The sequence below is a fragment of the Tamandua tetradactyla genome, chromosome 2, assembly GCF_023851605.1.
Source record: "Tamandua tetradactyla isolate mTamTet1 chromosome 2, mTamTet1.pri, whole genome shotgun sequence".
Taxonomy (NCBI): Eukaryota; Metazoa; Chordata; class Mammalia; order Pilosa; family Myrmecophagidae; genus Tamandua; species Tamandua tetradactyla.
In genome coordinates this window covers 32,450,292-32,464,330 of record NC_135328.1, presented here as the reverse complement: position 1 = coordinate 32,464,330, position 14,039 = coordinate 32,450,292, and the positions used below count along the sequence as shown (strand labels likewise).

General features: G+C 48.2%; 1 protein-coding gene across 1 annotated transcript in view; it reads right to left on the bottom strand.

Annotated features, from left to right (window-relative positions):
- Positions 1 to 14,039, bottom strand: part of SNX30 (sorting nexin family member 30) — a 149,615-nt gene that overhangs the window by 20,945 nt on the left and 114,631 nt on the right. Inside the window, exons 7-8 of the mRNA XM_077142150.1 lie at positions 9,261 to 9,347; positions 221 to 373 (exon numbers count right to left, since the gene is read on the bottom strand). Coding sequence (XP_076998265.1) covers positions 221 to 373; positions 9,261 to 9,347 — 240 coding nt within the window. The remainder of the gene's footprint in view (positions 1 to 220; positions 374 to 9,260; positions 9,348 to 14,039) is intronic.

The following is a 14,039-nucleotide window of genomic DNA, read 5'->3' as shown; positions in this document are numbered from 1 at the left end:
GCAACACGTAGAAAGGAAATGCATGTGAGAGCCCACAGGAAGGGAGCCTCTGCCTCCAAACCAAGCGCTGTGTCTAGCACAGCTGGGCCCAAGGGCGAGGGGAGCTAAGACTGAACAGATAAAAGGGAGGGAGACCGATTTCAGGTGGCCCCCGACGCAGGGCTTCGGCTTTTGGAAATGGGCTGCTGCAGGCTTGCTGGGCACACTGGCTGCTCGTTACCTTCTCGTAATACTGGATGTTCTTGTCCGCCATCCCCATGAGCAGCTGGCGGAAGTCCTGCCTCTTGTTGCTCTGCCACCTCTCCATATCGGCCTTCAGGTCAGCATTGAAGCACTCCATCCGGTCCTGACACTTCTCCACGTCCGCGGGCACCTGGATGGGGAGAGGCATACATGGGTGCTGTGAAGGAGGCACGCCTGGGGGCTCTGCACGTGCAGCTGGGAGAGAAAGATGGCACTGTGCAGGCGCCCGGGACAACATCAGAGCACCTTTGCTTCTGCAAGAAAACAAGAAAAGATTCTCACTTTGTCTTTGGGATGCCACGACTGAAATCACTTTTGCTGTTCCCTGCTGATTCACCTATGACTACTGTCGCCACCTCAGGGCAAACAAATGAAAACAAGAGTGCCCTAGCTCTGCCCCCCAACCTCCACCCCAGCCCTCCTGCCCCCCAGTGCCCAGGGAATCGGCCACAGGGAACACCCAGAGAGCCATAGCCCCTCCTCACCTCCCTGCAGGCACAATCCAATCCCTTGCTCCCCTCCTGGCCCTACTCCCTTCAGCACCCTGATCAAAGTTCCTGGTGACAGCTTCCTTCTTGCCTAATAAAACTACTGCCGCAAGGGGGAGAAAGCAAAGCTCTGAGGAGAGAATCTCAGCGAGGCACGGTGGGAAGAGGAAGCCGGTGGCTGATTCAAAGGATTTTTGAATTATCTAGAAAGATTCCTGGGCTCTGTTCTGGGGGTATGGGGCTCTGGAGTGGGTGACCCACAAAAATCAAAGGTCAGAACCACAGCTCTGGATTTTCTGATGACTTGAGCCTCAGTTGGGGCAATATTTAACTTAGGATTTTCACAACCTGCATGGCACTGAGGAATAAAAGTGCTCAGGCCTCAACTGGCAGATTTCATCTCAAGGAGCTTCCAGTCTGGCTGGGAAGAAAATCCTGCATACCTAGGCAACAGGGCAAATGTTTTGTGGGTTTTTGCTTTACTCAGAGGCCCAAGGACAGGTGCAGGGAGCAGGTGCTGGAGAAGGAGTCCAACTTGGGGGAAGGATCAAGCTTGAGGAAAGCACTGAGGCAACTCTCTGAAGATGAAAGAAGTAGGGTTTAGCCCCACGGTGACGAGGGCACCCCAGGGCCACGGTACATGCAAGGAGCAGGGGTGAGGAAACGGAGCCACCTTGGGAAGAGGTCTGGAGGCTACAGGGCCCACAAAGGCTGATGGAGAGGCCCCGGCCGATGATGGGTGGGGTCAGCGTGTGCAGGGTCAAGAAGCCTGAACTATTCCAGAAAGCCAGGGTTTCTGGGACCCACTTAACTTATGTCCCCCCTTAGAAAACATAAGAAGCACTCTTCCTTTAGCTGGAGTAGACCTTCAGAGTTTCAATACCATGTCTACCACTTACCAGATTTCTGACTTTGGACCTCTCTATGCCTCAGTTTCTTTTTCTGCACAATAGGGATAATAAAAATGCTATCTACCTTATAAGGTCATTATATTATAAAATGAGATAATACGTAGAAAGCACATGGCACGTGGCATAGAGTAAGCCCTTAGCAAATGTCACCTTGCATTGGAATCAGTATTGTAAATCACTGCTACACAAACAGAGGACTCCAGTCAAGAATATTTATTGGGCTTTACTCCCTATTTTATAAAAAAAGGTTTCTTCTTCATTTCCAAATATAAAATATTGTAACGATTCATTAAGTATGTTCTTTCAAACTTCATGCCACCCTTCTCCCACCCTATTCCATCCAGAGATTTTGCTACATCCGAGGTGAGTCAATACCAAACCACATTGTCACAAGACTGCCCTGGGCTCCCTGGGTGGGGTGGTAACACAGGAAGAGAAAGGGTGGATTCGACTAACCGATTTGGCAACTCACTGCATGGGGGAACTGAGATTCTGGGAGTCAGAGGAGAGCCTGCAGATTCTCATCTGGGGAACTCAGACGGCCACGATGCTATCCTAGGGCTCAGAGTCAAGGACAGGTCCACTGACTCCCCGCTGGGCAACAGCGAGATAAAGGGGAGCTGTAGCCATGGGAAGGGGACAGCCTTCCATAAGAGGGGCTGAGGAAGGGACGGGTTCCCCTTGGAAAAGCCTACATTTATAGGGTTAAAAAATGGGTCAGCCAAGATCATTCAACAAGAAGCTGAGAAAGGAGGAAATGAATCAGAGTGAGAGCAGAGCCACTGAGGCCCAGGGATATAAAGGGTTAGAAAAGGAAAGTGGGGCTTAAAAAGAAGAGAGTAAAAGGAATTGCGGGGGGCTGTTTGAAGTGACCAGCTTGTGGAGTTGCCCAACCTTTATGAGAGCTGGTCTGCTGGCAGCAGAGAGCCTGGCCCACATTTTTATCACTTTTGTTTCTTTTTAGAGGGTGTCTTTCTAACAATCAATTCACTGACCAGTAACATCCAGCATTCCTACTTATCTCAGGGCTTTAATTTTGTAACTGAGGTGTTGTTGAACTCAAGCTATCTTGGGCTTAAAGGAGGCTGAGATGCCAACACCCAGTGTTCATGGCTGGGGTGTTGTTTATCAGAAGACACCAAGAAGACAAAATGATCACATCAGGCCTCAAACAACAAAAACTTCTATTTAGAGGGCAAGACTGCATTGCTCACATAGCTTCCCCCATCTCTAAAGATAATTTCCATCACAGGGCATGGCTGTGAAGTGCTGGGAGAAGGGTGATGTGAGATGGGACCGTGCACTTTTGTGTGCTGGAAGGGAAGGGGTGGAATGAGTTTCCTAAATCCACTCAATGTTCATTTTAAAAAGGTATTATTGAGCTCTCCCCATGCACCAGGCATTTCTAATCTGGTCTTCTTCTTGGAGCAAGGCTGGAAAGGTCACATCACCTGCTCCATGATGGCAGCAGGAATGAATGATGTTCCCAGTGATTGTACAAGGACTGGGGGAGGGCATGGTCATCACTGCCAGGGGACAGGTTCGAGACCCAATGACAGAACCATTCTGAGATGTGGTCTTCTTGGCCAAACGCTGCTGAGTGAGCGCACAGGGCAGAGTTTTCTAATGGGGATGAGAACGGCAGTGATATGGAGCCCTTGCCACAGCCCTGGGGGAATAGGAGCCCCAGGCTAGTCACCTCCAATTTTGAGCAATCTTATCTGTTTATCCCAGTGTGCCGCACAAATATTTCCATTTTCTAAGTGGAAGTGAGCCAAGAGGCCAAAAAAAAAGGTTGAGAAAACACAAAGAGGGCAAAGATTGAGAAAAGGCGACTGAATTTGGCCAACAGGAAGTCACTGATGCTCTGAAAGAATTCCTTTCTTAAAAAGATAAAAAGAAACCAAATTTCAACGACTGCCAGATGAGAAAGGAGAAGCGAGTGTGCAAGATGAGTCAAGCACAGAGACATGGGGAATGAAGGGGTTAAGAGCACACCTGCATGGCGAGTGGAAGGAGACAGTTCATCAGAGACTGAAGACCTCAGAGAAGACCCGGATTCTCACCCCAGCCCCTCTAGTGTTCAGCTATCATGCACACAAAACCCAGAAGCCAGCCCCTCAATGGAGCAAAGACTGCTGGGAGCCTGTGTGGTGGGGGCAAAGTTGGTGCTCTTTGCACCCCAAGAGCCAGACACACGTGGGAGTGACACTAATTATTAGTACTTATGGTCCTCACCTGTAAAATGGGACAACCATGCTGATCAAAGACGGTTGTGGGAATTAACATAAGGGAGATGGACCTCTGCCTCATCAGTGTGACATTCTATCCTGGCCTGAGAGCATGGCTGCTGTATAAAGAACCAGAAAATATCAAGTAGGTCTCTCTATACTTGCTAAGAGTCTGGAAATGACCGACGCTCTGGTCTGGCTCACAGATCTGGAGAAGGACCCTATTACGACGTCTCCCCGTCAATAATTCTTGCTGTGGCCACTTTCTTCCCATCTCCAGATGGGAAGCTCCTAGAGAGCGTCTCAAGTTCCATGGCTACCAAGAGGTTGGTCCATGTGATCCAAATTTCTACCTCCCCTCCCCACTTCTGCTCCAGCTGAGAAGAGTTCAGTGCACCTGTTTTCTGCTCCTTCTTGCCTCCACCCGACCCACCTGCTCACCTCCACGCTGACACCACCCATTTCACACAGCTTCTTCCCTGGGCACTAGACCCAGCGCCAGCCCACCTGCAGGTCAGGGCCTAAAACAGCACCTTTTGAAGATAATCATAACATTTTTTAAAAGCAGTATCTTGGCATCCCTTGTTCTTTTTGGAACTAGTAAAATATGAATATATTAGCACCAACAAGAGTCAAATATGCACTAGAGATGTTAAGAATTACTGATTGCATATGTAGAATGGTATGATTTCTAAATGTTGGGTTAATTTCTTTTTTTTCCATTAATTAATAAAAAAAAATTTAAAAAAAAAAGCGCACTAGAGTAAAATGGGAAAGTTCCCTCCCAGGTCTACCATCACTGCCCCACCTGGATATGTATCCTTCCTGTCCACTCATAAATGCAATTCCTCAGCCCCTCCTTGTTTCCAGAAGGATAAGTAATTGTTTTGATATCTTCTGGGAGTCTGAGAGGGGTTAAGTTTTAGACTAACGTTAAGTCTGGGGTCCTCACAGATCCAGGAGAAGGCAGCCAGCCCGCTAGGAAGTGCCTGTAGTTTCTCTAACCTCAAAATTAAAACGAGGAGACTTCCTCTCCAGGACATCAGCTAGTTCCATCTTCCTACCCGGTATTAATGATAGCTCCTTCCAACATGACAAAGTTAGGGAAAGTTAGAGTTGGGCAGAGCCCAAATACACCCCTAAAGAGTGGGACAGAAAGATCAAAGGTGATGGTGGAGTTATACAGAGAAGGTAGGGTTTAACAAATGAATACGATTGCTGAATCATTACACTGATATTTCTTTTAGTCTCCAGTATCTCAGAGCTGCTAGAAATAAAAGCCTAAAATTGTGGAACTGTAATGCATAGCAAGCCCTAAAATCTGTTCTATAACTAATTGCTGCAATGTACTTTGATATTTATTGCTTTTTAATATATATGTTATTTTTCACAAAAAAGAAAAAAAATTTCTTCTAGCCTTCAGTGTTTTGGAGTAGCTAGAAGGAAAAATCTGAAATAGTAGAATGGTATCCCATAATAAACTCTGAAATCTGTTCTGTATCTACTTATTGAAACATTCTTTGAAAATCATTGCTTTTTTTTCTTTTCTTTGTATATATGTTATATTTAACAATAAAAAATGTTTAAAAATGAGGAGGCTTCCATTTTTATGACATCTTCTAGAATAAGCAAATTTGTGGAGACAGAAAGGTTCCAAGTTTCTGTGTGGGATGATGAAAAAGTTTGGCAATGATGGTGGTGACAGTAGCACACATTGTAAATGTAAATTAATCTCCCTGAATTGTACTAAAATAAAGTAGAACATATTATCTATTTATATTTTATGTTAAAATGAGAAAAGCCAGTGCACAATCCAAAATTCCATCTCCCTGAGATTAACCTAACCTCAGAGTTGTCAGAGTCTTTTTCCAGCCTAAAAAAAAAAACAAAGACAAACTTTAAATTCTGTTCCTGGCATTTTCCCTCAGTCTAGAGGACTTGCCACCCCCATGTCCCCAGAACCTGCCGAGGAACCACAGCCCAGCAGGGGAGGGGGGGACTCGCTCCTTTAAACACCTTACATGCCACCCCCCCCACCCCTGACTCCATCTCCTAGTTGGAAATTCTCACTGAGGGTTGGGGAGACACATAATTAGTTTCCTTCTTCCAGGTTACAGAGAAACGATCAGATTTTGATACCACGCCCCACAGCTTCACACAAATCACGTTTCCCTCCATCTCCACCTTTCCTGGATGTTCTGGAAGTTGAAGACGTCACCTCAAAACAAGGTGAACCCCAGACTCCCTGAGATCTTCTGCCAACATGCTCACCATCCAGGCTCGGGCTCTCCCTTCCATGAACCGCCCCCGGTTTTGGAAGGAATCCTCTACTTCCCTGCACCCTGATGACGGACCTGAACATTCCTGCGTCCACCACAAGTTATGAGCAGCAGGCCTGGCTGGGTGCTCAGGGACTGACTTACGAAGCCCTGGGGTCGAGTCAGCACTCATCCACCTCCTGATATGCTGGCTTTGATCTCACTTGTCACTCTGGAAGGCAGGGTTCAAAACCACATAAAACTAAACACATCAAAACCTTAAGTTACTCATTTCCTACATGCCTACCTGCCTGCAGCATGTCTGAAATACTGTTGTCAGAAAGAAGTGAAAAATATATATATTTTTAATTTAAGCAGCAACGAACTTAAAAAGCAAAGTTCTGAGGCGGCATCCCCATGCGTGACAACCAGAGCTAGCTGGGAAGCAGGGCCCGTGGATGGAGCACCCGGTATGTCCAGCCCCTTGCAGAGCTTCTCACCCTCAACTGAGGCCCATGAAGGTTCAAACTTGTCCAAGCTGGGGGCAGAGCTGGGATTTGAGCCCAGAGCTAAGGGACTCTAAATCCTGTGAGCTTTCCCCATGGTAAGCCTGAACAGGCTGTAAAATGAGCCCTCCCCTACCCACAGGGAATGCTGCCCCAGCCTTCAAACTGGAACAGATTGTGCTGACCCCACCGTCAGCTCACACGCCCCTGCATGCCTCCACCGCGGGCGCTCCAGTTTTGTTTTGATTTGTTGGTAAATATCACAATTGTAAATAAGTATCAAAATTAACTTTGGCATGGCTCATCATTCCATGAGGACAATGAGGAAGGCCCACCCATGGTGTGCTTAAGATGGCAGATGTGGCTAGCACTGCTGGTTACTCCCATCAGCTAGGAAGAATTCTTTCCCTTCTAGTAAGAACTCCTTTGGCCAGGAGAATGAGTCACGTGGCTAAGTGGTGCTCCAGGAGGAAGCAGCGGCAGCAGCAGGAAGGTTTCAATAACCACTGGGGAGGGAAGAGGAATCGCTCACATCAGCAAAAAGGGTTGAGCACCCGGCAAGGAGCCTCAGCAGCTTGGCTGGTGGTAGGCGGGTCCCTTCTGCTCAGGACCACACCAAGGCTGGTGCGACCTTCAGGAAACCACCAAGCCATTCACTGCAGCCTATGATTCAAAACCCTCAGCTCCTATCTTCGAAGAGGAATTGTCCCATACAGGGCTAAACAAATAGTAAATGGCAAGAGCCACCCTCTGAGAAAACTGGCATCCGATGCTGAGCTGATCCTCAGCTCTCAAACTAGGCCAGCAGCATAATGTGCCAGCTTTCCTTCTCTCCCTGACCAGAAAAAGTGACTTTGGTGTTTATGGCTGGGGCCTAAGTTGTCAGAGGGAAAATTTCAAAAAACATGAACAGTATTTCATGTCATTCCTTTCGTTACGACTGAGACACAGGCTCAGCAGGGAGCACCACGTTCCAGAATATTACAGGGACAGTTAGGAATCAGGCGACAGGCTGGGCATGGACAGTTACAGAGCAGCTCTGAGCACTATCACTTTTCCGTGGTGACGGTGGCCTCCCTCGTGACGCAGAGCCTGGGAGAGGGCAGGCAGCCCGCGGAGAGAAGAACGCAGGGGAGGAGGCATAGCCCTGTGGCCAAGTCTCAGCTGCATCCACACAGCGCCGGGCCCAGCACGGCAGTCGTTAGCATCTGATTTTCCATAAGGTGGCTGCCGCCTTCATTCTCTTGTGTTGAGCACTACAGGTAACACACGAGTTGATGTGACAAACTTGTATTGTGCTCCTGCTGTGTACAGCGTGGAGGGTGTAGACATTTGGCGTCAACGGGGTTAGGCAGTTTATTGAGCTGTTTTGTGCCTTACTTCCTGGCCCGTGAAGTGGAGAAAGAACAATGCCTTCCCTCTGTGCCTCTGACTCCTATTGGGTCACACGCAGTAACTAGTGCAAAAAAAAGCGCCCATAAAACCCAGGTGTGCCACTACTGAGCTTTGAGTTGCATGTTCTCAAGGGTGGCAAGAACCGGGACAAAGGGGGAAAAGACAAAAACAGTTCTGCTGTCATACTATTTCCCTGAAACTTGGGCCCCTGCTATGTATTTTTTTTCTAACACTTCCTTCTTATTTTTATTTTTTTTAAGCAAACGCTGCTTCTGATGAAAACCACGAAAGGAGCAGAGTAACGTTATGGTGATGGGAACTGGGCAAGGCACGACAGACGATGGGCAGAGCGTGAGCTGCCTCAACCCCTTACAGGCGGTGTGATCCCAGGCCCCGGGTGCTCATGTCTCAAATGGGAAAAATAATGGCTCCAACTACTCAACACGTGGAATAAACTTACTAGCACTGATAGAACACCCAGCACACTGAACACACGTGCACACTGGCGAGGGCAACTCTCGTCTTCTCGTCCCAGCTGGAGGAGGAGCAAGACAACAAACGGAGTGACCGAAGCCACAGATAATGGCATTCTTCCTGCAGTGACCCGCTGCCCAGCACTGCCCTGGGGAGGCAGCACCCCGGCTGGGCTGGGCCTGGCGAAGGCCCAGTTGTGGCTTCTTGCCCCAGATCCAGCCCAGTCCTGGTCCTACCGCACACGCGGCCTGACCCCCAGGAAACTCACCACGCCAGCTTAACTGCACACGCCTCGCGTGTTCAACAGGATGGCACCATGATCCCGCAGCCAGGTCACACTGCCACAGCAGCTCCTGAGTGCTCACTCCTGTTTCTGCACTTTTCTCATCGTGGATCAGAGATAGCTTGGGCACCAGCCCCCAAACCACACTTTCAGAGCACTGATCTAGATGACTCTTCCACTCTCCCCGCAGGGACATTTCACGGAGAGAGGGACTAGTCAGTAAGCTGGAAACTTAAAAAAAAAAAAAAAAAATCCAAGGAAACAGGGGGCAACCCAACCCCAAGTACGTACTAGGAATTTTCAGAAATAAGACATAAAAGTGAGCATGAAGAGGGAACAGCGGCATTAACACAGCCCCGTGGGCATGGACTACACTAGATGTATGTGACTCGGGACAAGGATTCACTTGGTGCCGGCGGGGATGCATTTTCGGCCCGACACAGCCCACCCCTCCCAGGAGGCCCCCCTGACCTTGGGCCGGTCTTCCTTCCTCAGAGCCACAGCTTCCAGTTTGGCTTCATACTCTGCTTGAACTTGGTCCCTTTTCTTCAGCACACACTGTGGGAGGCAGAGAGGAGAAACATGTAATACAAGAGTCCACACAGGGGTCTTCGACCCCCAGGCCACACTTCCGAATCCCACCCCTCCCCAATCATAGCTTCTAGGACAGTCTGGCCTCGGCACGAAGCCGCAGCGTGATGCATGGCAAGGGCGAAAGGAGGGAAGAAACGAGAACTATAACTGGAGACAGAGAGCTGGGATGGCCTGATGCCAGCGGCCAAAGAATTCTGAGGAAGGGCAAGTGAAGGAGAGGGTACCCACCTGTAAACACACTGGTGGGGCAGCACCTGGCTTCACCGTGGGCACAAAGAACTCAGCTCTGGAACTTAGCAGGTGACAATGCAGGATGCTCCTGACCCCCTCATTCTTTGAGCTGACCCCTGGTTAACTGATTTGTTCACTGACCCATGAGTTATTCATCTGTTGTCTATTGAAGGTCACCCATATAAAGAGCAGAGGGATTTGGCCCCTACTTGAGGGTTCAGGCCAGGAGAGGGGCAGACACAGGACAAGGCTATATGTGCTTAAAAAAAAAACTATGTAGAAGTCTGCCATTCCTAGAAACATGCAGCAAGCCTGCTAGAGTGAGGGGTGAATGGGCCCTAAGGGGGCCAGCCCAGGTGTGACCAGGTGAGGCAAGAGAGGAGACCAGAGAGCAAAACCTAAGGAAACGTCCTCAGGCCCAGGCAAGTCCAAGGCCAGCAGCTAAGAGCTGAAGGGCCACCCTAAATTCACACCCTAGAATGCCCCATTTGCAGCAACTGGCCCTGGCCCTGCAGCTAAGACCCCACCAGGTAAAACAGAAAAGCTGGGCACAGATATCCTACGCAAGCATCTGTTTCATCAAAGGGTTTCTCCCTCTTCTTCTTTTATCAGAACCACAAATCGCAAACCGAGGGTGGTTAAGAACTTCTTTCCCACTAACTCAGAAATCACATATTCTTCCCGCAGAGCGCGAGCGGGCAGGAAGGAGCACACCTTGGCTTAGCAGTGGGGATCTTACGTCCCTCACACCATGCTAGAAGGTGGACAGTAGCTGCGTGGTGAGAGAGCTCTGAGGACAATGTTCTAAGGGAATGAGTCAACCCGGGAACCTCAAGTCTTCCCCTGAAGCAAGAATCAACTTTGGGAAATGTTTTAGCATGAGAACAGCATGAGGCAAAATTTGCAGTAGCATATTTTTCATTGTTTACCACTCACCTTTCTCTTAACGTGCTCTTAAGTTCCCACCCCCTGGCTAATCTTTGAGTAGGAATATTTACCGCGCTATTCAACAGAACTTTCTATGACAGAGACCTCTGCAGTCTGCGCTGATACGGGAGCCACTAGCCCGTGTGCCTACTGGGCACTTGACATATGGCTCACGTGACTAAGGAGATGGATTTAACATTTTATTTTAATTCATTTAATTTTAAACATAAAATACCACCTACGGCCAGTAGCTGCCACATATGATAGTGTGTGACTGTGTGGTAAAAAGAAATTGAAAAACAAAAACATCAGGGATCCTTTCTGGATTTCTAAGAGTCTGGAAAATAATCTAAATCTACTAGTCTGGTACCAGCAGCAGTAAAATCACAATTTCCGCCCATGGGTGCTATCCACGAAGGTGCAAAGGTGGTTTCTCAAGGAGAGACGGAGCAGCGGGGAGCGGGCACAGCTGGAAACCTAAGCACTGACACACGCTCCCTTCCGGGGACCCTCGTGCCTTCCTGGGAAAAGCGCAGGTATCCAGAGCAGCGCTTCTAGGAGGGAGGATGAGGCGCCTGCTTGATTTGCTCCAATGAAACACGCACTGTCGTGGTGGCAGCGAACCTAACGAACAAAGCTAGAAATGATCTTAAAACAATGCTTTGGAAAACACTCAGCACCCTGTGGGGCTTCCTGTCCCTCCTCCCACTCCAGGTCACCGTACTGAGGTTGCCGAGGCCCCTCTGGGTTGGGCAGAGGGGAGGAGATGCTTCGACCCAGCACGGCTAAGACGGCTGGAACACGTCTCCCTCTCTCCACCCCCGAAGCGGCCGCAGCTCCGGCTGTAACTCCTCTCCCCTTTGAGCCGGGGCCTTCCCTGTCTCCTTAGCCACTGCTACCCCAGCCTCAGCTGCAGTGGCCCCAATGTGGCCCTCTCCCCCGGGGCTGCCTGGAGGGCCTGTGCCAACATCCCTGCAGCACCGGACAGCGTGAAGCGCTCACAAGGACCGTGCAGAGGTGAAAGGTATGATCCCTGCTTGCTGACAACAACACGGAGGTAGAGTGGAGGGACCTGCGTTCCTGGGCAGTGATGGCTGCACAGTCTGACTGCGGTCCAACCACTCAAAAGGCTGCGAAACGTATTTTATATCAAGATAACGGTTTTGAACCTGCCATCCTTGTTGAGGGCACCTCTGCACGCCTTTGGTGACGATCTGAGCGGACCCCAGACAAAACAGGCTCTGTTGATGAAACTGGCCCAAGCAGCATGTGACTTCTGGATAGAGCTCCAGCCTCTGAGAGGGTGAAAAGGCCAACAGACCCTCTGACCAAGTCAGCACCTACAGAAAGCATCCATCACTCAGTGACTCTCAGAGCGTATTCATCCCCTGAGCTTTTAACAGATCTTTACAGAGAGCTCTGCTTCTAGTGGATACCACAAATCAAAAGGGCGAGGTACATGCAGACACTTCCCTTGTTATCCCTCCTGTCCCCTGCCCCTCCCTCACAGGCCCCTCCCACCTGTTTCTACCCTACCTCAATGATTCATCATTCATCTACCCACTCGAATATTTCCTGAATGCATGTTCCAGGTGCTGGCACACAACACAGAACAAAACACAAAAAACCTGTGCCCCGATGAAGCGTACATTCTAGAGGGTAACAGACAATAAGCAAGCATACGGAGCACATGTAAGGTAGTGTAGGGAGAAGAAAATAAAACAAGGAAGGAGGAGATGAAGTGCCAAGGGTTTGGGGATGGTGAAATTGTACACAGGGGGCCAGGGTGGGCCTTGCTGAGAAAATGGTTTTTAGAGACATGAAGTAAGCTTCCCTTAGATGCTATAACTTAAGAGCATTTCATCATGGTCCCAATAATCTAGAATTTCACTGTCTTTCTTTTCCAATGAAGCAAGGACAAATGACTCTATTTCTTCAACAAATAAACAGCAAAGCAGAAAAAAATACAGATGGTGAGTGAAGTCGTAGATTTAAAAATATTTAAAACATTTCAACCAATGTATAGCTTTTATTTGGATCCTAATTTGGGGGTGAGGGAGAACCTTATAAAAAACAGTATCTGGTACAAGTGGGGAAATTTGAACATGAAATGGGTATTTGAGGATAATAAGGAACTGTTCATTTTTTTAGGTATGACAATAATGTGATTCTTTTTCTTTTGTTAAAGAATACTTATATTTTGGAGATGTGTACTGAAATGTTTTTGTATGAAATGATATGATGTCTGGAGTCTACTTTAAAATAGCCCAGGAGGACGGCACGGCTAGGGGGTAGAGATGGAGTGGGATGGGCCGTAAGCAGGTACCTGCTGCCAGGGGGGCGGGCACATGGGTGGGGTTTGCTGTACTTTCACTTTATTTTTGAATATGTTTGCAATTTTCCATAACAAAAAGGTTAAAACATAATGTCTGTTATTCAAAATGTTTATAACCAACTAATAATAGCCATAAGGAGGCTATAATTACGTCATTCTTGAAATACTTATCGCGAACATCCTTTATCCTACAGTCTAGAAGACTTGGGTCACAGATGTGTCCGGTGCTTTGGCTCTCAGCATCTGTGCTGGGCTGTTTATTTTTTTCAACAAATAAACAGTTCCACAGTGGTCAGTTCCACAGTGATCAGCATCTGCAGGAAAGCTCCGCACCCACAGCACATCCCCAGAGCTCGGGCTGATGCCTTCCCCTGGTGAGGCTGTGGGCTTAGGAACTTGTAGGATGGGGAAAAGACACCCCCTAAAATACCCCCGATGCAAAAGGTCAGCAGCTACTAAAACAACCTCCTCTGATCTGGAAAGTTTTTAAGACTGACCTCTTTCTGTACGAGGGACGCGAGGATGCAGGGTTGGGAGGCCATATGAAAGTGGCAGGAACAGCCCAGCCACATGTAGAAAACTGCAGATCCAAGTGGTCTGTGCTCTGATGACCCAAAAGACCAAAGAAGAATTCATATAGAACGATGAATCTTCGATCGTAGAGAAGGAAATCCAAATGAGGATAAAAATATAAAACCCAACACAGCCCTGGGCTTGTTATAAAGTAGCCTGTTACAAGAGCTTCTTCCTGCAGGCAGGAGGATAATTCTAACCAGGGCCTGGTGGAATCACAATTTCTGATTAAATGATTATGCTTAGGGTGGTTATTTTCTACAGATACTTCCACAAATTCATTCTATTGAAAATGAACCACTCGTGAGCTAAGTGTTTTAGGGAAATGTTGGTAATATTGAAACCAAAACCAGCAATAACGTTGGACATTATGGTCTGGTCCTCTAATTTTCATGTCTTTTCTCTCCAACGTGCTGTCTCTTCTCGTTTCATTTATGTGCTGTGTCATTTTCTTTTAACCTTTTCTTCCTTCATTTTTACCAGGTTTTTAATGTCCAGGGGTTGCTTCTTCCCTGAATTTTTAAAAGTTTTTTCCCTGTGGCTGTAACACATGCCCTTCTCTTTCTGAAGATAGCAATGATGTTTTTTTC